Source organism: Ptychodera flava, chromosome 17 (assembly GCF_041260155.1).
Source record: "Ptychodera flava strain L36383 chromosome 17, AS_Pfla_20210202, whole genome shotgun sequence".
Classification (NCBI taxonomy): domain Eukaryota; kingdom Metazoa; phylum Hemichordata; class Enteropneusta; family Ptychoderidae; genus Ptychodera; species Ptychodera flava.
Window position 1 is genome coordinate 27,190,369 of NC_091944.1, and position 26,992 is coordinate 27,217,360.

At 38.4% G+C, this 26,992-nt stretch overlaps 1 protein-coding gene across 1 annotated transcript; it reads left to right on the forward strand.

The window, feature by feature from the left end:
* The first annotated feature begins 1,003 nt into the window (after positions 1–1,003).
* Positions 1,004–26,463, forward strand: LOC139115922 (endoglucanase A-like). Its single transcript, XM_070678347.1, has 11 exons — positions 1,004–1,119; positions 12,496–12,738; positions 13,906–14,073; positions 14,550–14,734; positions 15,600–15,762; positions 16,753–16,849; positions 17,536–17,698; positions 18,903–19,050; positions 22,489–22,657; positions 23,550–23,743; positions 24,991–26,463. Exons 1-11 carry the CDS (start codon positions 1,074–1,076, stop codon positions 25,059–25,061), a joined length of 1,647 nt encoding a protein of 548 aa, XP_070534448.1. The 5' UTR covers positions 1,004–1,073; the 3' UTR covers positions 25,062–26,463.
* The last annotated feature ends 529 nt before the right edge of the window (positions 26,464–26,992 follow it).

Genomic DNA, 26,992 nt, shown 5'->3' on the forward strand with positions numbered 1-26,992 from the left:
TCTGTGTTCCCACGCAACTTATGACAGTGAATCACTCCATCCACAGACTGATTAAAAAAATTGTTATTACTAAATTTGAATTAAATAAGAACATGTGACAGTGACGATTTGTAGCCTGCCCAAGGGATGGTGATCCTGACCGAGATATTGATTATGCCCTAGACACAGGCGAGAATATCATCAATATTTCAGTCAGGAGCACTAGCCCGAGGTCAGGCCACAAATCGTGATATTGCCCTCACTGTCATGTGTTATCAAATTTTATTACACCGAACATTTGAAATCATCACAAAATCCTAAATTTGTACTGTGCGTATCGAACTACAGGTTGAAATAACGCATTTTGAATGTCTCATGCAAGAGTCCTAGCGCCTGTACACCACAATGCGTGTGCGCGCTTCGAAGTTACGTTCGAACGGTTAGCGGGCAAGAGTCGAGGGCAATATAGCAAATCGAACAATGTTATATCACTTCTTTTGAGTGCCACGTGGCGGAGTGTTAGCCAATCACGAGATCAGTACTATAGATGAGGTGTAATAAATAATATCTCGAGTACAACATTCTTTTTATTAAGTCGGACGTGTACCCGACATATATCTCAACACCATAGAAGCAAATTGCTAGATGCAATATCATGCACTGTAATGGAATGTAATATATACGCAAAGTATGTAAATTTGTGCAAATTATCCTACTTTTCTTCAATACTGAAGTTGCCCCTCACTTTTGATTTGCTTCCGACGCATTTGAGGGTGTGTATTAATTTATTTAGGCGATGGAAATTTCCCGCAATCAAGGGTAGTCAAGTATTAAAGGTACGTGCTTCAATCTCGAGGTCTAAGTACGGTTGAAATTTCCGGCATTCAAAGGTGATCAAGGGTTAAAGGCGCGCGTGCTTCAATCTCGTAGTCCAATTATACTACCGTGAAATTCCTCTGCTATTGTTTCGGTGGTTACAAAATTAAAAAGATACTGCCAGAGGGCTCATTCTGAAGTGGGCCGAGATAGTGTGATGTTCGTGAAATCGTCACCTCTGAAAGATCTAGTTGTGCACTCAAGCTCTGTTGGCAACAATGGTACCTTTGAAGTCTGAAAATGCAGCGAGGTTCAACATGATTGGTAGGTACCCTTTTAAGGTAGAATGCACCTCGGGGACAGATATTCGGACTCTCAAACTATTTCAATTCTTTTCTGACCTACCTTTTGTGGGGCTTCATTTCAAAGCTGTTGGTGATGAGAAAACTTTTCACCGTCTTAGTTTTCCGGAAATCGAAAATTTTAGTTTTCTGCATAATAGATTTAACATAAGGATGGTGGCCATTTTGAATTTCAAGTATCGGTAAATCTCGGGTGATTTGTTACTCTAGTACAAAAATTTGCATGTTCATCCCCGATTTTTATTCTTGATTTTGAATGAGAATAGTTGAAATATTCCCTGAGGAAAGTTTGAGCAAAAGTTCAAGTCTTTGACTTTCTAGGCGCATACTACCTTCACTTCCACATGCCACATGCTCGTGAAATCCTATCACTCCAGACTGTTAGACGCCATGCTTTCATGAATTGAAAGGGGCAGTCATTTAAGGTAGTTCGCGCCTCGAAAATGAAAGACTTAACTTTCTGATCAAATGTTCATCAAGCAAACTTTCAACCATCCTCTTTCAAAATCGAGAAAATAAATCAGGGATCACGCTGCATATTTTGGAACGAAAGAAATATTATCCAAATTATATTTACCGATATTTGACATTCAAACTGGCTGCCATTTCTGAATTATCTCTATGGGGAAAATATAATTCCCTATTTTCAATGTAACTAAGCCGGTGAACATTTTTTGCGACTTCATAAGCTTCAAAATGAGGCTCCACAACTGGTAAATCAAAACGATATCGTAAAAGTTTGATAGTCTGAATATCTGTCCTCGAGGCATATTCTATACCTTCAATATTTGTAATTCTGCCCTGACGGCCTGAAATGCATGGAATTCAGACTGCGCAATAACCTCCACGATCGTTCGTTACTATCTTCCCTAAACAGCAAGGTGTATTATTATAGTGTGTCCAAATATTTGTACGAAGCACATACCCAGAGAAAAACGGCGGCGTCCAATCACACCAATTTAAAGAGTAACTGTGGCAAACCACTGATTCGAGCTTTCAGTATGACATGTACAGTTTGACACGCTGCATTGCTGTGGTTGTATCAAACACCGTGTACACACTCAAAACAACAAAAGCATACTGATGTTGTACAACGGTTTATTATACAAGAATTACACAAATTTGCAATACTAAAAATGTCTCGTGTATTTTGTTCCTATCAGCGATTACAATATAGGCCAGGGTGACCTGCCACTGTGCTCGTATACCCTACGGCTAAAAGGTTCTGTGAGTAACGTATGTTTTGCATACCCTAGCGCACTGCATCATGGAACCAGTAAATGAACAATTGAACGCACTCTTGTAGGACTTTGGGCAAATTCCTCGGTCCAATTTTCGGTTCTGGTATTTGTTATTTCATTCTCTCCCTCTATCACCCTACTCTACAATCATACAACACCAGGACGTACAATAGAGAGATAATGGGCCGTCTAGCAGTTTGGTCATGCTCTTGGCACGACCTCTGTTGGTTGTCTCTTTTCGATGAACCTGGAATGGGCTTGAGCTTCCGTGTGTTAGATTTGTGACAACTTGACTGTCGTATATTATCAGTAGCCGGACGTTATTGGTGGTACACGATAGAATCTGTAGAATTAACATTTCACTTGTCAGCTTGTCACAGTCTGTCACAAATAACGTTTCACAATCACCTCTTCACTTGTATGGTTTGTGACAAATTGACTGTCACATATATGTCTATGACTTGTCTACTTATTCAAAAGTGATTTTACGTTAAGGCGGTTTGTCTGATAAGGTCACGCTGCTTGGTTTATCCCCGCCATTGGTCCTCGTATATTTTCTTTTCATCTTTATTTCCACAATTTCTTTCAGTTGTTCATCGATGTACGCTCTGAATTTCCTCTCTCTTTCACATTTACGGCAGAGTCTTCGTTGGGTTGCTGCGTTTTCGTTTCCGTTTTGCGACGTTGTGCTGTGAATATCACCCTTCTGTTTCGTCGTCGGGGCGCCCAGGTTTATCAAGTCACATGTTGAGCAAGGCTTCTTCCGTGGAGATTTCGGATGACCCACTGATCCTGTCACCTTTGTTTTAACACCTGTACGTTTATTTTCGTGCTTTGGTTGCTCCTTCATCGTTATTTTTGTTGTCACTGCATGAGCCCTTCGTACTGTCTCTGTCAAATCCTTCTGTCTTGGCCCAGCAATAGTCTTCGACTCTGCGTCCAGAGCGTCCTCAATCATGATCAGCGCATCTTTCTCGTTAGCTTTCACGGAGCCCCTTTGACCACTCTGTACACTTCTGGTGCAGACACTGCAGTTTTCATAAATTTTCTTGGTCTTCCCAACTGGTCCACGAGGAGCAAGCTTGCCTGGTGCAAATGTTTTCAAAATATCAAGATCTCTGTCTGTCTGTCGTGGAATCTGTACAAGTGTTCGTTGAAGATCTATTACATCTGAACTGCAAGCTAGTGCCGTTTCTTCCTCAAAATCATCAATAATTCCACCAACAGAATCACTATTTTCCTCTGGGACATCATCAATTGCTATTTTCCTACGTAAGACAGGGTCTCCAGACGAAAATGTTTTCAATAAATCCGAATTCCTTGACTCCTGTAATGGTCGGTATATATGTTGCTGTCTTTGACTTTGTGTTTGGCAAGCATGGTTTGAACCTGGCGCGGGCTGGAGAGCAGATTCGGGCTCGGTTGTTCCAAGTTCACCGTCTGCTAGTTCGATTTCTTCGTCCACATACTCACATTCATAACTTGGTACAGCAATTGGCCTGCGAAAGACTAATTCCCCCTTGGCAAAGGTTTTCAAAATGTCCAGATTTCTGGAAACTTCCTCAGGGAGGGACATCTGAGGCTTGGCACCTCTGAGTTGGCGCTGCTTTATCATTAATTGCAAATCTTCCGAAATCGGACCAGCCTCTAGATAAATGTCCGGGGTTTCATCATCGTAACTTGGGATTCTGACAGGCTTGAGCAAGACTAGTCTACCTGACGAAAATGTTTTCAAGATGTCTAAATTTCTGGACACTTCCTCCGGCAAACACGGGTGTTCTGGTATCTGCACCGGCGTCCTGCACATGTCCCTTGGATCAAGGTAGACTATGGCACTGTCAGTAGGTCTTTCATCAGCTGTGTCATCAACTTTGAAGAGATAGTGAACGCTCTTAGTCTGAGCTTCGGATTGTGGAACACCAGAAGTTCTTGTCTTCCCGGCAGCAGCAGTTTGCTCTATAAGTTCATTGCTGTTTTGTCCACTCATGTTGGTGTAGTGTTGACGATCCATGTTTTCCAGTCCATCAACACCAAGATCCGATATAACAGGAATATTTGGCCACAGATGTTGTTGCATCCAAGAAGTATCGACCCAGAGCCTTTTTCTTCACTGATGCAAATTTACCTGTGCCAGACTTTATGGATGACCGGACTTTCAATTTGTACTCGTTCAATTCGAGTATTCCAGATGACCACATCCAGTACAGTCAAATCCACAATGAAGTCATAGGCTACAAACCCTTCAACTATCCGACGTCGAATAGAAAACAAGTTTTTCATCCTCTGAGAAATATAATATTTCTCACACTTAAATTTTGGTTACTGCGAGATAAATATCAATAGCAAGTTGGTCTGATGCTCTCAGTGCCGCGGAAATTCTGTGATTGACAACGGATAAACAAACCAAAGAAAAATAGAACTTTGGAAGATCGCGACGCAGTTTTAAGAATGTAGAACGCGTTAAGCCAATCAGCGAGACAGGACTCGTTTAACGCAAGTTCGAATTTCGATGCCTGACAACCAGAAAAGCGAACTTGGTCGCCGCATTTCATCATCATCATCATCTTCCCACCACCACCAGCATCATCATAAAACGTAAACCACCTGTTAATTTATTTTACATATTCGCAACATGGGCGGCTGGGAGCGAGAGTATATACTAACAGATTGGATCAAAGATGAGATATATAAATATTTGGAAACCATTTCTTTGTTTATGCCACTGGTTTGAATCGAAGTTATTTATGTAAAGAGGTAACGTTGCTCAGAAATCTGTCATCAAAATCGTATGATATAGATCATTTGTCTCTATAGAAAGACTGATTTATTTGAAAGCTGTCGAAATAGAATAGCTATGACATGACGTTTGTGGTGTTTATTCAACAGAAAAAAATATTTTAGTTTTGCAACCACATGCATTTCTTCTTCTGAAATTATATCTGTTGCTCTATTTCATGTTTTCAGAGCACAGGCACACTGCGCTGCTTGTGTCAGCTGCAATAATTGTTGCCTTGGTTGGTGGGGCTAGGGCTTCTGTCGTGCGGCAAGGCGCGAGCCGCACGATAGAAGCCCAAGCCCCACCAACCAAGGCAACAATTATTGCAGCTATGCTTGTGTCTATACATTTTCCTTCCCATTTTGTACAATTTAATGCGTATATTATGTTCACTTTGGCAATTGTGAGAGTGTACGATCAAATGAGTTTCGAGCAGGGAAGTTAATGACTGCAAGTTGAGAATCGTTAGTGGTAGAATAAACTATTTCATATAGATGAAAAATAAATACTCCCGGTTACTGAAATTGTCGGTTTTTTTGGAATTTTCGTCTTCTTTTTTTCGGAAGTATTCTTTTAAAATTAAGGAGAAAACCGTAACGTTGTGTAAGCGTTTTCACAAAATACTATAAGTTTCAATACTTTGGTCGTTGGCAATATTTTCGTACGCATTGTTGTACCGCTTTCATTGAGTTCAATGATCTGATCGTTTCTTTCGCCCCAGTAACATTTATCTTGTATTGATTGTATTTCAAGTCGCTTTAGACTTTGATGTAGATAGAAATCAAAGGACCATTTCATCCTATACAACTTTTCTTTAATTTGAGCATTGTCTTTCGACCGTAAGACCAACTTTCCCGGTTGCAGGAAAACTTGTATACATAGTTCTACCTTGAGAGCCAGGTAGGCTTTCGGCTCAGTTTTCAGAACGCTCGACAAAAGTGTTTATCAATATTCACGGTAAGTTTGATTCTACGTTCATGCTGTCGTCAAGACACTGACTAGCAACCGACAAACAAACTACAGAACATAGAACTTATCAAAACTCTGGGACTGAGTTCCATCAATGGAACGTATTCGACCAATTAGTAACTAGGTGTGTGCTGAGCGCGACTTCGATACTCTCGCGAGCGGCAGTGTTCTCATCCACGTATATGCCGAGATTTAGGTTGTGGCGGAGAATCATTTGATTCGGTAACGCTACATTGCACCTTGCAAGTTTAACCCTCCCAAAACTACGGTCTTGGAATCTTGATTTTTTGCATATTTCATATACGACTATGAAAAATCATTCAAATATATCCTATAATCCCATTATTGTGTCTAATAAGATATTGCGTGGTTCTGATTATCAACAAAACAGCTGTTTAGGTTTTAGCTCATAATAAGTTTGATCTAAAATCTAAATGGCGATATCATTGAATAAAAGGAGCGACACCTCCCTAATTCTAAACTATACGGAGGGATCGAGGTCTGGGTATGTGCAATTTCTGCATGGCGCCATTGCAGTTAGGCGCCCCTGCAGTTAGGCTGTTATATATGATGTGGTCAACAATATTTGGAATGATCCCGACTTGTATCTTGATAAATACGAATTTTTTAACGGTTTAGCTTGATTAATTGAAAGTTTTCAAAAGCAGTTGCTCTTCAGAACAAAGCAATATTCACTTGTCAATAGTAATGTGTATTGCGCGATCACCGAGGAAAATAATTCTATTCTAGTCATTTTCCTCCTCCTTTTCCTCTTTCTCATCAACATCATCATCATTATCATCATCATCATCATCATCGTCGTCTCTTAACTGTTAGTATCAAAATGTCACACGTAAAAAATCTTGACGAAAGATGTAAATTTAATTCGGCCACTGATTGGACCGTTTCATCGAAAATTTTTTTCGAGAAGGTAGACGTACGGCCCGGTCACATCTGTGGATTGCCGGTTCGCTGATAGTAATAGGCAGCGCCAGGAAATTATTTTAACAGTGCACTTGAATTAACTTATAATGAAAGAGTGCTTCCTGTTTCGTAAACTCTACATCGCATCATAGCGTGTAATTAATAATGATAGACAGCAGGGCATGATTTCAAAATCGGTACAACGTGAACTCTGGTGAGATGTACGAAAACAGCAGTTGGTGAACGCCAATTTATTTAATTATATAGTTGACACTGTGTTTGAAAGTAATATTGTAAAGGACTTAGAAAATCATGACTTGGAATGTGAAATGTGTCGAGATGATATTCCTATGTCAGTAAATAGAGAGATAAGTCTGGAAGAAGTGAGAAATTGTGTCCATCATTTGAAAAATAACAAGTCACCAGGTCCAGACGGCCTTGTTAATGAAATGTTCAAGTATAGTAATGAATTTATTATCAATTGTTTGTGTGATTTATTTAATCTCATTTTGTCAAATGGAAATTTCCCCGAAATCTGGTGTAAAGGGATAATATATCCTTTGCATAAAACAGGTTCTTTTGACGATGTTAATAATTTTAGAGGCATTTCTTTATTGTCAACTATGAGCAAAATATTTACTAAAATTTTAAATGACAGACTTGTAAAATGGGCAGATGCATCAGATATTATCGTTGAAGCTCAAGCTGGTTTTCGCAAAAAGTACAGTGCCATTGATAATATATTTTCTCTACAGTCTTTGGTTCAGAAATACTTATCTCAGCGAAAAGGTCGTTTGTATTGTGTTTTCATTGATTTTTCGAAGGCCTTTGACAGAGTTAACCCACACATATTTATGGCATAGGCTTATTACCTATGGATTGCATGGTAGAATTTTAATGTCCTTCGTTCAATGTATAAAAATTTAAAGTCATGTGTACTGTGCAATGGTGGTTTAACTGATTATTTTGACTGTACTGTAGGTACTAGACAGGGCTGCATGTTGAGCCCCTTATTGTTTAGTTTATTTGTCAATGAACTTTCGTCATACATGGATATGCATGAAAACAGTGGTGTTTTTGTCAACAATGATTTTCCGAATATGGGTATATTTATGTATGCTGACGATGTGGCTGATGTGGCCGATTTACCTATTGTGTTACAAAGAAAGCTGAATCAGCTTGAAGTTTTTTGTAAACAATGGTGTATGTCAGTTAATCTCAAGAAAACCAAATTGTTGTTTTCAGAAATGGGGGCATTTTAAAACGTTATGAGCGATGGTTTTATGGCGGAGAAATGGTGAAAACTGTAAAGCATTATAATTATCTTGGAATGTTATTTTCATCCAGGTTATCCTGGACACCAGCAAAACATCAATTAGCAACAAAAGGGAAAAAGGCATTACATCAGATTGAAATAGTTATTAAGAAGTTGGGAGGTTTACCCATAAAAGAAGCGTTTAAGCTTTTTGACTCGTCAGTTGTGCCCGTAATCTGTTACGGTGCTGAAGTCTGGGGATTTGATTATTGTTTGGATATTGAGAGAGTTCAGTTTAGTTTTTGTCGTTTTCTACTAGGTATAAATTCAAGTGTGAATTCTGCAGTCCTTTTAGGTGAATGTGGAGGTTCCTTTGTCATGTATATATATGAAGCGTTGTGTTTCTTATTGGTTAAAACTTTTAGAAATGAACACCACTCGCTATCCGAGAGCTTGCTATGATATGTTAAAAAGATTAGATTCTGTTGGGAGGATTACCTGGGTATCAAAAATAAAAGACTTATTGTTTAAATACGGGTTTGGGATAGTTTGGATCGAACAGCAGGTTGGAATAGGAAGGCTTTTTTAAGTTTATTTCAAATGAGGCTACAAGACTGTTACAGACAAGAATGGTCAGCTAGTTTAAATGATTCACAGAGACTTCGCACATATAGACATTTCAAGTCTTTATTGGAACCAGAGCTGTATTTATCTTCAATCAGAATTGCAAAATTTAAATTTGACTTGGCTAAACTCCGCTCATCAAGTCATAGATTAGCTATTGAAGTTGGCAGGCATTCAAAACCCATTATTCCAGTTGAACAAAGAGTATGTTGCTTTTGTTTAAGTAAAAATTTGTCAGTTGTAGAAGACGAATGTCACTTTGTACTGTTCTGTCCTTTATACGAGCATTGTAGAATGGATTTAATTCCAGAAAGATTTCGACTTTATCCTACTTATGATAAGTTTTGTGCTCTCTTGGCATCTGAAAATCAGTGTACTCTATATAAGCTGTCTATTTTTATACACAAAGCATTTAAACTTCGAGACGAGTTTCTTTTGCAGTTAAATAGTTAAAAAAGTCGGTATTGTAAATTCTGTTTTCTCCTTTCTTTTTCTTCACATCTCTGTATCATGTACGTATTTTGTTTGCGATGGGCTGAGGCCCAAGCATTTGAATAAACGCATTTCATTTCATTTCAATTTATTTAATTTTGTGATCGTATATTCTCGCCACAAGGTTCATATGTGTTAATTTCCTTCTCAGCGTCAATGTCCGTTCATCAACTTACCGTTGACACGTATCTCGTTTCGCTAAATTTAAAGAAAAAGCAAATTTGTTACAAATTTTCCATTATCCTGTACTGCATGGGGTTGATAGCAGGGCAGTCACCGTCTTCCATATGCCGCCACTATTTAGTGTTAATGTGATCCACAAATCATTGATCCATACATATGCTGGGTTAACGGCTTTGGGCGATTTATATAAAACATCTATAATAATCCCCCATTCATCTTAGCATGGACTCCATGGACTCGCGTGACTTTTGTAAGTTTTCATAAACAAATATGCGGCGTCCATGATGAAAGTTTAGAGTTGTTTTGTTAAGGTAGTATGTGCCTCAAAAGTGAAAGACTTAAACTTTTGCTCAAACTTTCCTTAAGGAATCTTTCAACCATTCAATTTCAAAATCAAGAAAAAAATCGGGGGTCCCGTGCAAATTTTGGTACTAGAGAAACAAATAACTCAAGATTTACCGATATTTAAAATTCAAAATGGCTGCCATCCCTGTGTTAACTCTATGGAGAAAATAAAATTTTCGAATTTCGAAAAACTAAGCCGATGAAAAGTTTTTATACATTAAGAGCTTCAAAATGAACAAGTGGTATATCATAAAAGAATTGTGAAAATTTGAGAGTTCGCATATCTGTCCCCGAGGCGCGTTCTACCTTAATACTTGTGATGAAAATCACGAATACTTACATTTTTGTCACCCATGTGTAACTCAAGTCAGAGAATAAGAAGGATGCAACGTTTGTCATACAAGTTATAGAGAGTTGTACTTTCTTCATCTAACAGTGGAAAATGTTTTGCTATGCCGAGCTGCATTTAAAGCAGAGGGGTACGATATTGCGACTTTCCGACGGTCTTTGAAATCCAATTTTATCTGTACACGAAACGTATAACCATTGTTAGGTGTAGTCATGAAGGTTTCAATCCCTTCCCGGTTGCCTTTGCTAGTAAGCATCCTCAGATTCTGAACTTCGAAAATCACGTTTTTGTTTTAATTTTGCACTTTCTAAATAAAGCTCGGTTGTTCATTTAATGTGTTTCTCTGAGGAAGGACACCGCACGCCCATGATGAACTACTGATTTTATGTAGGGAGGGCCTAAAGGAAGCCTTATCTAAAATACGTTAAAAATGGAGATGAAGAATCATATTTAGAAGTGAGGTCCAAAGCATCCATTAATGATCACATATTCATTAAAGCGCAATCTTTACATTATTTCTCTGTTCCGGGATGTGCAAAGAGACACCGAATGGGTTTGTGTGATTTTCAAACACGACCATTGTCGTTAAAACTGATAGCTTTTGCAGCACTCACAGACTATTAAACTTTGATTTATTGTGCTATCCTGGTGTAGAGAGTCAAATTTTTCGGTTCTAATTTTCAAATCCCTCAATGTTTACAGTTCGTCGCAGGGGTGCAGCATTGTTCACAGTTTGCATCAAGGCTAGTGTCAAATTTATCGAGAGATATATGAATACCGATCTGTCTTGACCTCAGAGAGAGAGAGAGAGAGAGAGAGAGAGAGAGAGAGAGAGAGAGAGAGAGAGAGAGAGAGAGAGAGAGAGAGAGAGAGAGAGAGAGAGAGTGTGTGTGTGTGTGTGCGTGTGTGTGTGTGTGTGTGTGTGTGTGTGGAGAGAGAGAGAGAGAGAGAGAGAGAGAGAGAGAGAGAGAGAGAGAGAGAGAGAGAGAGGAGGGGGGGTACAGTCACGAATGTCATTGCCATTGGTACATATGTATCGCTGGAAGACCTTCAAACCTGAAATGTTAATGACCATGTCATTCAGGTTAACCTGTATTTAGAAATTTCTCGATTGATACGAGCCCGTTTCTTGTTGATGTCTTCCCGGTCTGTTTGTCTACAATCGAAAATGTCATCGTGTTATGTGCTAAGGAATTGCCTCTACCTGAACTGTTTGTAGCCGACACCTTTTTATTCTCGTTGACATTGTCAAGATAGTTCATCTTAAAGCAGACGTTAAGCTTACAGTAACTGAGATCAGCTAGCTCCTTGTACACATGCCCATCGTACGCCTATGAACACAAAATGTTAATAGATACGTGTGCTACCTCGAACGTCGCTTATCGGAAATAGGATAGCTCTTTCGGGACACAGTATCTTTTTGTTCCACGTTCTCTGCAAAAGTTAAATTTTTCTTGGTTTGCAAGAATCTGTCTGTGCATATACGAAGGTATTGGAATATCTGCAGAATTTGAATGGGGTGGGTTTGAGTACCGGCCAACATAAATATTGTTTACCCGTCTACATTTGGTGTTGATTGTTTTCTTAAAAGAATGGAGCTAATGTCGTCAGCTTCGTTACAAAAATCACTGAAAGTGTATACTAGAATTGCAGTTCACATTTTAACTTCCATATTCAATGTACATTTTAAGCCAGGAAAAAAGGCGTGTTTGCTTTATGTTGAATAATATAAATTAAATTACTCACACCCTACCATGCAGTTGATGTCAAAACACCACCCGCAAAGGTTCGATCCCCGCTGCACACAACTCATCAGCAATACTAAAATGGCCCATTTTTCTCTCATTGTAATGACATTGGAGTTTGATATTTCTGCTGTGTTCATTTCACGCGAGTTGTTAATTACATCTTTGTGATGGGTACAGAACTCCCCGCTTCGTTCAAGGGTTGCGATAATAGAGCCAGCAGTGGACATTTATAGCATGTTAATTGAAAAAAAGATGGTCAATAATTAGTGTAATCTGCTGTACATGGCAGGTGTATATAAAGGAGTGAGTTGTCGCCAGAAACTTGACTGCTACCGAACGTGACCGATAGCATAGAAAATCAGTAGATGTATTTCAGGGGCTAGCCACTGCCTTGGTATACCGAAAGACTAAACATGAGTTGGTTCTCTTTAGTTTTGTTCGCACTGATGATAGCATCGGTGCGTACGATGTGCAGGACTACGCCGGAGCCGCCCGAGGAGAATCTGGTGAACTGCTACGTGTACGAGTCTAGCGATCCGGTGTTGTGGCAAGAAGACGATCAAATATGCGACGGCGATGACGAAGACGATGGCGAAGAAGAGGTTGAAGGCCACAGCGTCAAAAAACGAAGTCTGGGAGATTTTGATGACTACATGATAAAAGAAAGGCCAAACAGTGAGTTTTTTCTAAATAATCAGCGAGTTTCTCAAAGCTGTAACTTTTGATTACTCTATACAGTATCTTTGTAAGGCCTAACTTCATGTTCTAACCCCAATATCATGCCTATACAACAATTTGCCAGCTAAATATACATATACGCAATATCCAATGTATTTATTCACAAATGAATTTTAGTGTGGACTAGAATTGTTTTGTCGAAAAAACATTACATGCTTTTTTGCACAGTTCGAAAGCCTAATATTTTATATTGCATTGTACTGTCGGGAAATGACTTTGAAAATAGGTTGGCTTAATTTACACAAAAAGTAGTGAAAAATACTATCAAAAGTAACAGCTAATTGCTTCAACTTGACCAAACTAACATTTCTACGTTTTTTGAAATACATGCGAATATGTTATAACCTCTACCGATTTCTCATGACTTTGGTCACAGTCAAAAGCTTGTTCAAGGTAGCCTGGCTAGTATTAGGTCTCTCTTTGTTTACGTAGTTATTCAGGGCGCTTTTCGCGGGATAGTGAGAAAGCCAATTTTCAAAACTTTGTTCTCGGCAATGGAAACTTGGCGTGCGCGCCTTTCTCTGATGTAAGTCTGATAGGCTCAGCTATGTTTTACAAATCTTTCCTTCGCGTTATTGCTGTATATCCAGTTACAATCCCTTAGTGCACTGCATGTACACCAAATCACGACACACTACAGAATAATGACTTTGGCAGTGAGATATGTCTTCAAAAATTAGCAATATTCGCAATGCCAAGTTCTGGCATACTGCAGGCATAGCGGCACCCATGATTGCTGATTTGGCAAGTTTCTTCAAACTTTGAACAATGACGATACTCGTTTTGTGTATGGCATATTATTTTATTTGACTTTTCATATAGCCATTGCATTAATTGAGATCTTGATATAACCTTGGTTAGGCAAGTAACATTGGATCTGTTGTAGTCAAATTTCAACGGTACTTTAAAACTGAAACATAAATACTCTGCATGTACATCACCACAGCTATATGTGTTTCGAAAGGATAGAACTCTTCTGGTAAAAAAGTGGCGCTCAGATCAACCTTTACTCTTAACCTTGACTCTCTTTATTGTTGACTGGATTGTGGCCATATGTCCTCTTACATCCATGAACTAAACGACAATACTGTCCCTGTCTCACAGAACTTCACCATCGGTTCAACGTCCTGCTCAACAACTCCATACTCTTCTTCGAAGCGCAAAAGTCTGGCAAGATTTTCAAGTCGCATCAAAAGCTGTACTGGAGGACTTCTTCGTGCCTGGACGATGAAGGATTTCAACACGAGGACCTGACTGGTGGATGGTACGACGGTAAGCCAGTTTGAACTCCAGAATCAAGACTTTGGCGAATGGAAGTCAAGGCAAAAACAGTCATTGAAGTACTCTGTGACATACAGCACTTTTGTTTTACAAAAGACACCGCAATCGCAGCACCGTAGCAATAAAGTCCCATACCTCCGTACCCAGTGATCCTGAAACAGATTTGTGAATGGCGCCGCAATATTAGAGCAATGGCGAAAATCTAGCCACCACGCTACAAACTGTCTCATTCTAAATCGAAGAGATAGGCGGCAGTATATACTGTTATACAGGACTAACTGAAACTGATGCAAATGTTTAGCATAAATTTCAGTGTACTTGTCATTTTGGTGAAAATCTCGTTCTCTGTTTGGCCCTACACTCTTTATAATCTAACGCCTAAATGGTTTATGACATTTACCACCCATTTCAATTTATCGCACACACCTTAATTTTCTGCCTCGTTTCCACCACGTGCACCGTTGCAGCCGGAGACAACGTGAAGTTCAACTTTCCGATGGCGTTTTCCACGGCGGTGTTGGCATGGAGCCTCATCGAGTTCCCGGATGCATACAGGGAAGCAGGCGCCTACGACGACATGCTTGATACTATTAAGTGGACGTGCGACTATTTCATCAAGTGCCATACCAGGCCAAATGAATATTACTACCAGGTATAGTTACTAATTTTTATCAAACAACCTATGAAGAAGGAATTTCAGTAGCCGTAGGGATGGTCAAGTAACTAAGTTCAAAGCCATTTCTTTATTCATTTTTTTTGCTATCTTCAATTTGTGACCGTTTCAAAATATGAACAGTAACCAGATTAAGTTTGCGCTCAGAACAATACTTGCATAAAAAAGGAAAAAAAATAAGACAGCAGAAATTCTTCCCTACGCGTTGTCCAAGATAACAATGCTAACTTTCAACTTTTCCCTATTTCGGGAGAGAAACAAATCCCGTTTCTATAATTGGTGAGATACAATACTTAAATTCCTACATTAATTTTCCAGTTTGTTCAAGTATGAAGTTCATGTTAACATTCAAATTATTCGACATTGATTCCTCTAAATTAATACTACAACGGAAACATTGTTGTATGAAAACAGGATGCTAGCAGATCTTTAGTTTCATCTTGACCGGAATTGTCGAGTACCAAGTCACGTGGTCATCCTTTGAAACCCCAATCTTTGAATAAATGTTCCTTTCAGACATACAAAGTCATTATCAAGAACTTTTCATTATTTCGAAACTGGAACATCACCTTACCGCAGCCTTCGATATAATGAAGAGTTTTATTGTTCAAAAAACACTTGAAGACAACGGTTTCTACATTCTTACTTTTAAAGCAATATAAGTTAAGACGGACGCGAACAGACAAGGCGTGAAGAACTGCTAAGAACATGCGATAATTATATTTGAAAAGCACTCAACTGAACTTTTTGCGGCGCCCTGTTTGAGACGCCCCATTCAAAACGAGGGCCCAGCTGAGTGGCTCAAAGTTGATCATGATGCAAAGTGTGTTTCATGTTCTGGCAGGTGGCTGACGCCAACGTTGATCACTCGAACTGGCAACGCCCAGAGGACATTTACTATCACAGAGACCCTTTCAGGATACAGTATGACGGGACAGGTTCTGACGTCATTGGTTCGACTGCAGCGGCTCTAGCAACCTGTGCAGTTGCCTATTCAGATGCTGGCAGTGAGTATCATGTTCATTGGGTTTACCTTACCTTATGTGGAAACTTGTATATTTTTTCCAATAAGTGATACGTCAAGCTTTCTCTTTGTAGTGGTAAATACCAGCAGAGACATTGTAAACAACAACGTAATTGACTGTACAAGAACAATGACAGCGGCAGATGATGAATGATAATGAATAATGATGAAGACAATGATGATTATTATTATTTTAATAGCGATGATAATGATGATAATATGATGATTTTGATGATGATAATAACGACGACAATGATGATAATGATGAGGGCGATAATGATGATGATGATGATGATGATGATGATGATATTGATGATGATTTTGATGATGATGATGATGATGATGATGATGATGATGATGATGATGATGATGATGATGATGATGATGATGATGATGATGATGATGATGATGATGATGATGATGATGATGATGATGGTGATGATGATGATGATGATGATTTTGATGATGGTGATGTTGATGATAATGATGATGATGGTGGTGGTGGTGATGGTGGTGGTGATGGTGATTTACTTGTGTATCACTTGCTGGTAATGCTCTCACCAAACAAATGGGTGTGACCATTCATATTTAATGGGAAAGACGACAAAAGTGATTGTTATGAACGCACAAGCTTCGGAGCCAGTATGCGATTTGTATAAACATAACAACTTTGAAATGCAAGAAATAACCCTCTCCCCCCAAAAGAACTTTTACATTTTTAAAATTTTATTTGGCCTGAAAAAAGGTCACCTATGTAAGTCGAAATATAAGGGAAGTTCGTACACACAGTTTTTCATTTGCTCCTAAGTGTTGGATCAAGGAACGTACCAAAATGCCTTCCTGGCGAGCGGAATTAAAATAAAGGGATTCAGTAACTTATTGTAAATTTAGATAACTTTCCTTGCACCAGAATTTATGCAGGGACAAGGGGGTCCCCAAATCTTATTATATATATTCAATGCTGTCTTTCCAGTGGGTGGTCGAGCCAGGGTTTATAGAGAAGAGGCGGTCGACTTGTACAGACTTGCTACGAACAACATTGGCAAATATCCCGATAACGGGTACTACATGTAAGTATATGATACTGCAGAAATAAATGACATTGCAAAAAGTGTCAGTGACACCCCGATTACCCTAAACTAGACTAGACTGGCAGCTGGTATAACAACGTCTTCAAAATCAGACCTTACATATATTACAGTGTCAATTGTGGACTCTAATACAGATCAGAATAAAGTACCGAAACATAAACAATAATTTATACACAGTGTACGTAAGCCAACCAGTGAAGGGTGTTTCTGTATGGCGGCGTCCAGTCCAGATCCAGGTTGCACTTATCGATAATTATAACAGTTGCTATTTCCAAATAAACTTTCAGCAATTCCACGTTAATATTGAAACTTCCAATAATTTCTGCGATAATAAAGTTGCTCACATCAGTAAAAATGCTAGCAACTATCTATGAAGTTAAGATGGATCTGTAAATCGTCGGATATCTAGCTGTAAAATGCACTTTAAGAATATATCTACTCGATTTTTCAGGCATGAAGCAGTCTTTGACCATGGACAGTATTGCAATGATTAGATTTAAGGGTTGTAAGTAACTGCATCATAGTCTGTGCTTGCACAATGTCCAATATTGAGAGTTTCCGCCATTGGTCAACATATATTCGTATTTTTCGTACTTTCGTAAATTTCCGTGATGCAAAACATGGCCGCTCTGTCATTAAGATAGCATAGCACTTTTTCTTCGTAGCAACAATAACATTGGAGACGAACTTGTCTGGGCGGCAACGTGGCTACACATTGCCACGGGCGAAGAGCAGTATCTCCAAGACGCGGAGGCATACTTTGAAGAGTACAAACTCAGAGGACGTTCCTATTCCTTCGGATGGGGAGACACCAGAGAGGGGTCAAAGGTGAGAAACTGTCCGAGTTACAGGACACAACCTAACTGTAGAAGCAAGACAGTAACTCAGTACGTTAAGAAATCTCGCAGGGAATGACTGCCACATTTAGCGATACCTGACGTCACTTTCCATCCCGACGGTTATAGTTTGTCACGTGGCACTAGCATACTTTGCTAAGGACCCTAGGGTGCCTATGTCATCGTCAGATGTCCGTATGTCTCTATGTACGTTTGTAGGTCAGACCTGTTTGCACATAGGATATCTTGGGTCGCGTGTAACCCGGACAGTACACAGGTGTTTGATATAAGGTTGCATACACATATTTATTATTTTACGGATACTACAAAGCATTTGGGTGATCATTTGGCAATTATAACGGAAATTTGGATGATTACAATTTGTGTAAAAGCACGCTGTGCATTTAGTACCTTTCACTTTGCACCGAGCGGTGAAGGCTGATGGCACAGAAGCCACAGCGTTACCTTCGCAAAATACACGCGTGTTCCTGAAAGGCCCTGAAATTAGCCGATATTTGAAATTCAAAATGTCCGCCATCCCTGTATTAACTCAATGGGTTAAAATCAAAATTTTGGATTTTTTCAAAAATCTATGAAACTGATTTTTTTTTATTCTAAGGGCTCACAAGTGGGAGATTAAAAAAGTACTATTATAGTATAAAAGTTTGAGATTCCGAATATCTGTCCCCAAGTAGCTTTCTATCTTTAAAAAAGAGGAACTCTTTTAAGACACAAGCTCCTGCACAGCATATCAAAATTCTGTCTGTGGCTTTGACAATTAACACCCTTGTTAAGGTAGTGCGCGCCTCGAAAGTGAAAGACTTAATTTTTTTCTCAAACTTTCCTCAAGGAATATTTCAACCATTGTCTTTCAAAATCAAGAATAAAAATTCGGGATCACCGTGCAAATTTTGGAACTAGAGAAACAAATTACTCAAGATTTACCGATATTTGAGATTCAAAATAGCCACCATCATTGCGTTAACTCTATAGAAAAAAGTTAGATATTCGATTTTGGAATAACTGAGACGGTGAAAAATTTTCTTACACCGAGAGCTTTAACATGAACCCCCACAAGTGGTAGATCAGCAAAATATTGTAAGAGTTTGAGAGTCTGAATACCTTTGTCCGAGGCGCATTCTACCTTGACACAGTACAACCGCCAACTTTTATACCCCTTTGTTCATTCGTTTCAGTTACTGCTGTATAAAATCACCAACAAGGCGACATACAAGGATGCATTCATGAACTACATGGACACTTTGTTACCTTTCAACAGTCCCCACTTGTACACGCCCAAGGGATTGTTCATGCGAAACGAGTGGGGATCCTTGCGATACGCAGGTGAGAACAACTTACCTTTCTATCGAATGCGTACATGATTTGCGAATCGTTGAATCCAAATCAATCAACAGTTTTCAATCATATTTCGATCAGCCGAACTTGAAAAATCAAACTATCACATGAGGTTAAATAGCTCCTGGTCTCGAGCTGTGTGAACATGTTGTAGTGCTTCTCAGTCTGCTTTGGAACGTACCATTAGATGTAAAGGGAGGGAGATGGGGACAATAGAAAGAAAAAACCTGCAGAAGAAAAAATGGTTATTTTTTGCCGCCATGCTGATTTGAACAAATATTCAGATGAAGGTTGACTAATGTACACGCGTGTAAATTTTAGAATAAATTTGTTTAGCATGCATCCATGAGAGTTCGGAATGTGAAGAAAATTTGCATGTCAGCCCTGATCACCCCTCCCAAGATCTAATGGTTCATCCCTTCAGTTCTTCTTTCGTTTTTTGCTCACGTGTGTACACACGTGGGCATATGTCGCAGCGATGTCTGTCTGTCTGTCCGTCTGTGTGTCTGTCTGTCTGTCTGTCTGTCTGTCTGTCTGTCTGTTGGTCCATTTTCTCAAAAACGGCTGAACGTATTTCAGTCAAATTTGGTGGACATCTTCAGAATTCAAATGGCTAGAACTGAAAAGGTTTTGGTGGGCGTGGCTTGCATATTAATGAAGTTATCACAGTTTTAATTTTTCTGATACATGGTAGTCTATGGGAAGCCGGTATCAGTGGTTTGAGGGCGCTATCCCCACGTTACACTCTGGCTAGACGATGCTGAAATTAGACTCGGTTTCGGATTCGGTTTCGGATTCGGTTTCGGATTCTAGAGACTGAAAGAAATTTTATATTTTCAGCCAATTGTTACACTGTGGAATACTGGATTTTCCTTACTTTCCCTGGACCCTTTTTGCAGCTAAAATAATATCTAATCACACTAAACAAAGTGAAAATAAGTATATAGGGATAACTTAGCAATACAATTTTTTTGACAAAATGTCACGTGACCTCGGTGACCTTTGACCTCCAATATACATATTTGTCCATAACTCAGTAACCACAAGTGCTACAGCCTTCATGTATGGTATGATGGGACAGCTTATGACGCCACATATTGTACCTCATTAATTATGCGCATATCTCATTCTGAGCGAGCCAATAGAGCTAGAGGTCTGATTTTTGGTATATAGGGATAACTTAGCAATACAATTTTTTTGACAAAATGTCACGTGACCTCGGTGACCTTTGACCTCCAATATACATATTTGTCCATAACTCAGTAACCACAAGTGCTACAGCCTTCATGTATGGTATGATGAAACACCTTATGACGCCACATATTGTACCTCATTAATTATGCGCATATCAAATTTTGAGCGAGCCAATAGAGCTAGAGGTCTGATTTTTGGTATATAGGGATAACTTAGCAATACAATTTTTTTTGACAAAATGTCACGTGACCTCGGTGACCTTTGACCTCCAATATATATATTTTTCCATAACTCGGTAACCACAAGTGCTACACCCTTCATGTTTGGTATGATGGGACACGTTATGACGTCACATACTGTACCTCAATAATTATGCGCATATCTCATTCTGAGCGAGCCAATAGAGCTGGATGTCTGATTTTTGGTATATAGGGATAACTATAGGAGAGAAATTTTTTGACCAAATGTCATGTGACCTCGATGACCTTTTACCTAAAATATATGTTTATGTCAATAAATAAGTAACCACAAGTGCTATGTCCTTTGTATTTAGTAGGATGGGAGACCTTATGACAACACACGCTTTACCTCATTAATTATGTACACATCTAATTCTGGGCAAGCGAATAGAGCTAGAGATCTGATTTTTTGGCATATAGGGATTAATTAGGAATATAATTTTTTTTGAAAATGTCATGTGACCTTGATGACCTTTGACCTTGATTATACATATATATGCATATTTCAGTAACCACAAGTTCTATACCCTCCAATTTTGATAGGATATTAGACCTTGAGATGTCACATCTTGTACCTCATTTATAATGAGTACCTAATATGTATTTCTTGGCTGGCCAATACTGCTAGAGGTCTGATCTTTTTTCCCGATTTAGAACCGTAACTTAGACATACCTCATGTGTTTCAAATTGGGAACAACGACATAGACCTATGTGCCCATAGATCTCAACATATACACTCCAATGATACTTCTTAATGACCACATTTTCCTGCCCCATCAAGACTAGTACTCCTATTACAAGTGGGGACTATGTCATTGTAAATGACTTGTTGAGTTGATGGTTGTATCACAGTATTCGATATATCTAATTCTGTATTTTTTCCATTTTATATTCTGAATAATTACATTAAACATATTTCACTGTCTCCAGTACATTTCATTTAAGTATTTTCACTTCATGCACTTTATCCCTTTCACACATGTTCAAATATCTGACCAGAGAACAAACACTAAATAGTCTAGGATGGGAGCTACAATGTCATTGACGCTATTTTTACTTCAGCCAATTCCTAATTTGCATATTAAATGAATTTTCATACTTAGGGATATTCATCTGAATTGACTTGATCAAAATTGATGTAACTTGCTATGTACATTTCAGACACTGTAATACAATATTATTGAAAGTCATTAATCATTTTCTCTTCAGCAAATTCCTAATTTGCATGTTTAATGAACTTTCCTAATTAGAGATATATATCTGAATTGACTTGACCAAAGTTGACAAAACTTGCTACATATATTGCAGATACCATGATACAACATTATTGACAATCATTAAGCATTTTTACTTAAGTCAATTCCTAATTTACATATTTTATGAACTTTGCTTATTGGGGATATATACTGGGATTTACTTGATCAAAGTTGGCAAAACATGACAACATTGATGATTATACCTGGTTAAAACAATATCGAAAGTCATTTCACATTTTCATGTCAGCTAATTTACAATTTGCATATCTAATGAGCTTTCACAGCTCGGCATATATGGCTTGAAGGACTTGGCCAACGGTAATTACACTTGCTATATAAATGACAGCAGTCAAAGAACTTTAATATTTTTATTTCAGCTAATTACATATTTGTATACTTCATGACCTTTGAGAATTAATCAGCGGTGATTATTGTTCATTATGTTGATCATAATACTTTCAATGAAGTTGCAAACATGTGGCAAAGGTTCAAATTTACACATAACTGTATGAAACACGTGAGCATTTTCAGTTCATATCTGGTTTCATATGTGAACTTAGCAGAAGTAGAAATTCTATGTTTTAAAAGAAAAACGACAAAATTCACTTGAAAGTCTGACGAGTAGTGACGTCAACTGTTAGATAATTATCAAGTTTTTTTGTTTTGTAACGTGACTTCTTCAATTGCTACATGTAAAACAGGCACACCGACAAGTCTTGTATGTGATTTCTTGCAGCCGGGGCCACATTTGTTGGTTTGGTTGGCGCCAAATTAGGACTTAGGCCAAAGGTCTACCGGGAATTCGCTTGCAACCAAACAAACTACATGCTGGGCGACAACATCAGACGAAGCTTCGTCATCGGTTACGGTGTAGATCCGCCTTGTAGACCCCACCACCGAGCTAGGTATGCCTATGCATATGTTCTTTACACATGTTACCAAGTTAGTATAGCTGGGCCAACAAGATAAGGGACGAACCATTAGATCTTGGGAGGTGGGGATGGTCACAATCAGATTTGATTTTTTTTTCCAATCGTAAATTTTTACATTTTTGTTTTGCAAGTGAGTCATGATGTTCTTACGTTTTTTTTCTAAGTAAACTATCCGATTTATAATTTTTTTGTGTGCTGATTTTTTTTTTATTTTGCAAACTAGTCTGAAGATTTCCCAACTTTCTGCTTTGAAACTTTTCTCCTGTTTTTGACCACCCCTCCCAAATCTAATGGTCCGTCCCTAAGATGGGGTACCTTTATTCTGGTTATTCTTGTTCACAACTCACCTAGAGGCTGTAAAACTACTGCAGAGGTGAAATTATTATTTTTGCTTCTGTCAAACTCGTTAGAATGATTTAGATAGACACTTATTATGAAAGTATCTGACAATGTGTTTCACGGCTTTGGCTCTTTGTTTACAGGAGAAAAAGAATATAAATGTTAGGATGATTATACGTTTTTATAGTAACAGTAAAGTTTACGCCATATTAGGACTCCGGGAAAGGTATTTTCCCTCCTAAAGAACTAGGTCAGTGTAATATTTGTGAACGCTGGTTCTCTTTTTTGACGGAATAACGATGAGAACATATTTAGCCAAACTTCGCTTGTAACTCAACGTCCTTTTATTATCACATTTATTTGTTTTCGGACAACGCCCTCGGCGGCTGTCAGAAAAAAAAACCGGTACGGGTGTTAACGTGTACAAAATGGCGGGAAATGTGTATCGTATTTGTAGTTTGCAATTGGTGGTTTGCAATTTGAGAACGAATTTCAATAATATTCGATGGTTTTCTTTTTCTTTCAGTTCCTGTCCAGACCTTGACACCCCTTGTACTAACCAAAACAGCTGGAACAATCCTGGCTGCAACCATCACCAGCTAGTCGGAGCGATGGTCGGCGGACCGGATGCTAACGACGAGTGGACTGATAACCGCAAAGACTACATTCACAACGAGGTGGCTTGTGACTACAATGCTGTATTCCAGGCAACAATAGCGGGTAGGTACACGTCGTTGCCTCGGACTAAGTTTCAGTGTTCCTCAAGTGAAAGTTGTCCGACGGGTTTTGAATAAAATGCGTGGGGATTCTTTTAAAACCCTATATTGCCAAGTTCAAGTACTACCAACAGATTAAGTTGGTTCAAACCAGTGAGGCATGCAAAGCCCCACACCGTGCATTTTAACGCAGACTTGACTGTACGAAGGTCTCTGAAAATATACATGCTTTAAACATTATTTTTACGAACTAAACCTACTATAACACACCATGTCAAGTAGGTGAAAATACGTTTAGGCTTTCTCTCGATACCTCTTTTACTGACTTGGTAGATGGGCAAGTGATAGGTCCAGCAGGATAAGGGTTAACCCTTTGAGTGTTGTAATTTTTCCCACCAAAATTTTAGTGCAACATTTTACCAATTTTTGTAAATTTTTCTGCAATTTTTCTGATAATTTTGGACCAAACGGACATCACATTTCATTGGTTACAGTTTTCATAAAACTTTTGGCAAAAATCTGAAAAAAATTGATTGGAGTAAATTTTAGAAAGGTAACAAAAATTGACTTTGGCGCTCAAAGGGTTATAGGAACAGCACAGCTATATCGTTTAACGTATGGCGTCGACATTCAAGACCACTGCAGCTAAGAGGGCGCCACTTCATATACATGTACACGTATGCAGCTTCTGTTATACTCTAAATTTCTACGGCAACCATAAACTTGAATTGACCATAGTTTGATATACCTCACCCTCACAATACAATAAATTTACTAAATTTTATTTGAGAGAAAGATGTTAAAATACCATACGTCTGTTTCGAAATGATCTTAAAATACTCTCAGAAGAGTGGCATGCGGTGACTTTCTAGAAAATTCGTGATACTGTCAAAAGTTAGCTATGAAAACGATAATATTAACAGTGCTTGGTTGGATTCTTTGGTTGGTGTTAGACAATGCAGAACAACATATGTTCACGGGCAAGGTCCATCACATGGATTGACAGTTTCCCCTTTAACCCTTTGAGTGCTGAAATTTTTCCCACCAAAATTTTAGTGCAACATTTTACCAATTTTTATGAATTTTTCTGTATTTGTTTTGATAATTTTTGAGCACATGCATATCATATTTAATTAGCTACATTTTTTAATCAAAATTTTGGCAAAGCTCTAAAAAAAAATTTGACTTTGGCGCTCAAAGGGTTAACTCAAAGGGTTAACTCTTAATTTTTACGTTCACACATCTTCACAGGTCTGGCACAGGCAGACACCGAGAGGGAACTTCCACCTGCCTGTTTCATCCTCAGCCGCAGAGTAGGGTGAATTCCGAAAACACAACGTCGAAGTGCACCCTCACAGTCAAGACATTATGACGTCAGTAATGTTAAACCAATGGCTTCATTGACTAAAATATTACCTCTGATTTTTTTACATCATAATATTTCTCAGAATCTGGAAAACGTTTGTACAAGACATGAAATGTTTATCAAATATATTAATTTTTTCAGTTATATGCTCGGTATATTATTTTAATCAAAATCAAAATAACAAAGTCACCAATTTTGAAAAAAAAATATGTACTTACAATAATTGAACGATTTTGACTGTACTTTATTCTTGTATATTTAATGGATTATTCATATGTGTGTTAATGACAACTTACGCCGCTGCATTGGAAATCATCCGCGAATGTGTCATTTTACTAATAATAGAGATAAATGAGCACTAGTTTTGTCGAATACTTGCAATAGAACCGAAGCTGCCCAAGATATGTTCTACCAAATACTGAAAATGTATAGTATTGAAGCTCCGACACAGAACAGTCACTCGGCCAACCCTTTATTAACATGTCAGACCAGCTCAAATACGAATACACCTCACAAAGACAGGATGGCGAACCTCCAACTCAAAACGAGGCCAGACATTTTAAACTCCTGACACAGAGGGCGCCAATCAATGAATAAATGATTGTCCCAGTATGTTGGACAAAAATGTAAACTCTAGGGCAAGGCTGAAGAATTACTGGGCCCGTGTTAAACTTTTCTGCAATTTAATATTATTTTCTGCAATTTAATATTATCTTAGAGGTATTTTGTGTGTAGTCATCATTTATCATTAAAAGTGCTCTTAGACAAGCAATAATTTTGATGTCAGGAGAATATGGCCCAGTTTTTTTCCAGGTGTGTCCACTACATCATTAATGTCTTGATATAACTCCAAGCACAGATGAACGAGTGCACTGTAATGGCAAAAATTATATTTCTCTACCGTGAGACTTTGTAAAAGTGTAAAGCTACATACCTTTAGGTAAGTGGATAAAACAACTCGCGTTTCATCGAAATTCCAACATACCGATGGAGAAATATTCTACTTTTCGTTCAAAACTTTACAGTTTTGGTCACCAGAGGTTATCGAGAAAAACACATGGCTACCTGTTCAACTCTTATCGGTACCACATACGTTGCGAAAGAATTGTTTAGAATCGGTCACGTTTTGCTTACTGTTGCAAGTTTTTATTCAAAAAATTAAAAAAAATACATGATTGATACAATTGGATTGCTTATTTGGAAAGCAATGCATGCACCAGATCTAGAGTGATTATTAAGATGCCGAGATTGGATTTACCTCGTGTTTGTCCTTATACCTTTTCTGACAGTACAGCAGAATGGTATCTTTCACTTTATACTTGATATTTGATGATTTAATAAAGCATCTGTTGAAACAATACAGTTTCAGTTTAATTTATTTCAAGATGTCCAGATGTCCATTCTCATTATGTTTAATGTTTGAAAATCTAGCGATGATCTATTTCAAAGATTAATTACTGAATGACAACGTAGTGACGCTGACTGACAGAAAAAATTCCAAGTTGTTTTCGCAGTGCCTTTCATTTGCAGAGCCTACAAGTTTCTATCTCAGTGTTCCCGTTTGGTAACGTTTCCGGCAAATGGTACACGTTTTTGTCGGAGTAAATTTGATAGGGTAATGTATTATCTCACGTAAAGTTCATCCAATAATGAATGAGAGTCATCGCCTGGCCCACTGCATCTTCAACAGCTTTCAGAGCAAAGAAATGAAATCAAAATGGTTTTTCCTCAATCAAAACGTTAGTTTTCGGAGAAGCTGGTTCCGATAAAACCGCAAAACAGATGTTGTAATAATGTTTTAGGATGCCCCCGCCAGATGTGCAGAACTGTGAATGAAAATTGCATAAAAATTGCAAGGTTTTGTAAATTAGTGGCGAGACGTTTACG

Bases quoted from the DNA above. Each gene is read 5' to 3' on its own strand.
- LOC139115922 (XM_070678347.1), top strand. From the start codon at position 1,074: ATGGTACCTTTGAAGTCTGAAAATGCAGCGAGGTTCAACATGATTG. The intron at 12,739-13,905 runs GTGAGTTTTTTC...CCTGTCTCACAG, and splicing joins GATAAAAGAAAGGCCAAACA to AACTTCACCATCGGTTCAAC. The intron at 15,763-16,752 runs GTGAGTATCATG...CTGTCTTTCCAG, and splicing joins TGCCTATTCAGATGCTGGCA to TGGGTGGTCGAGCCAGGGTT.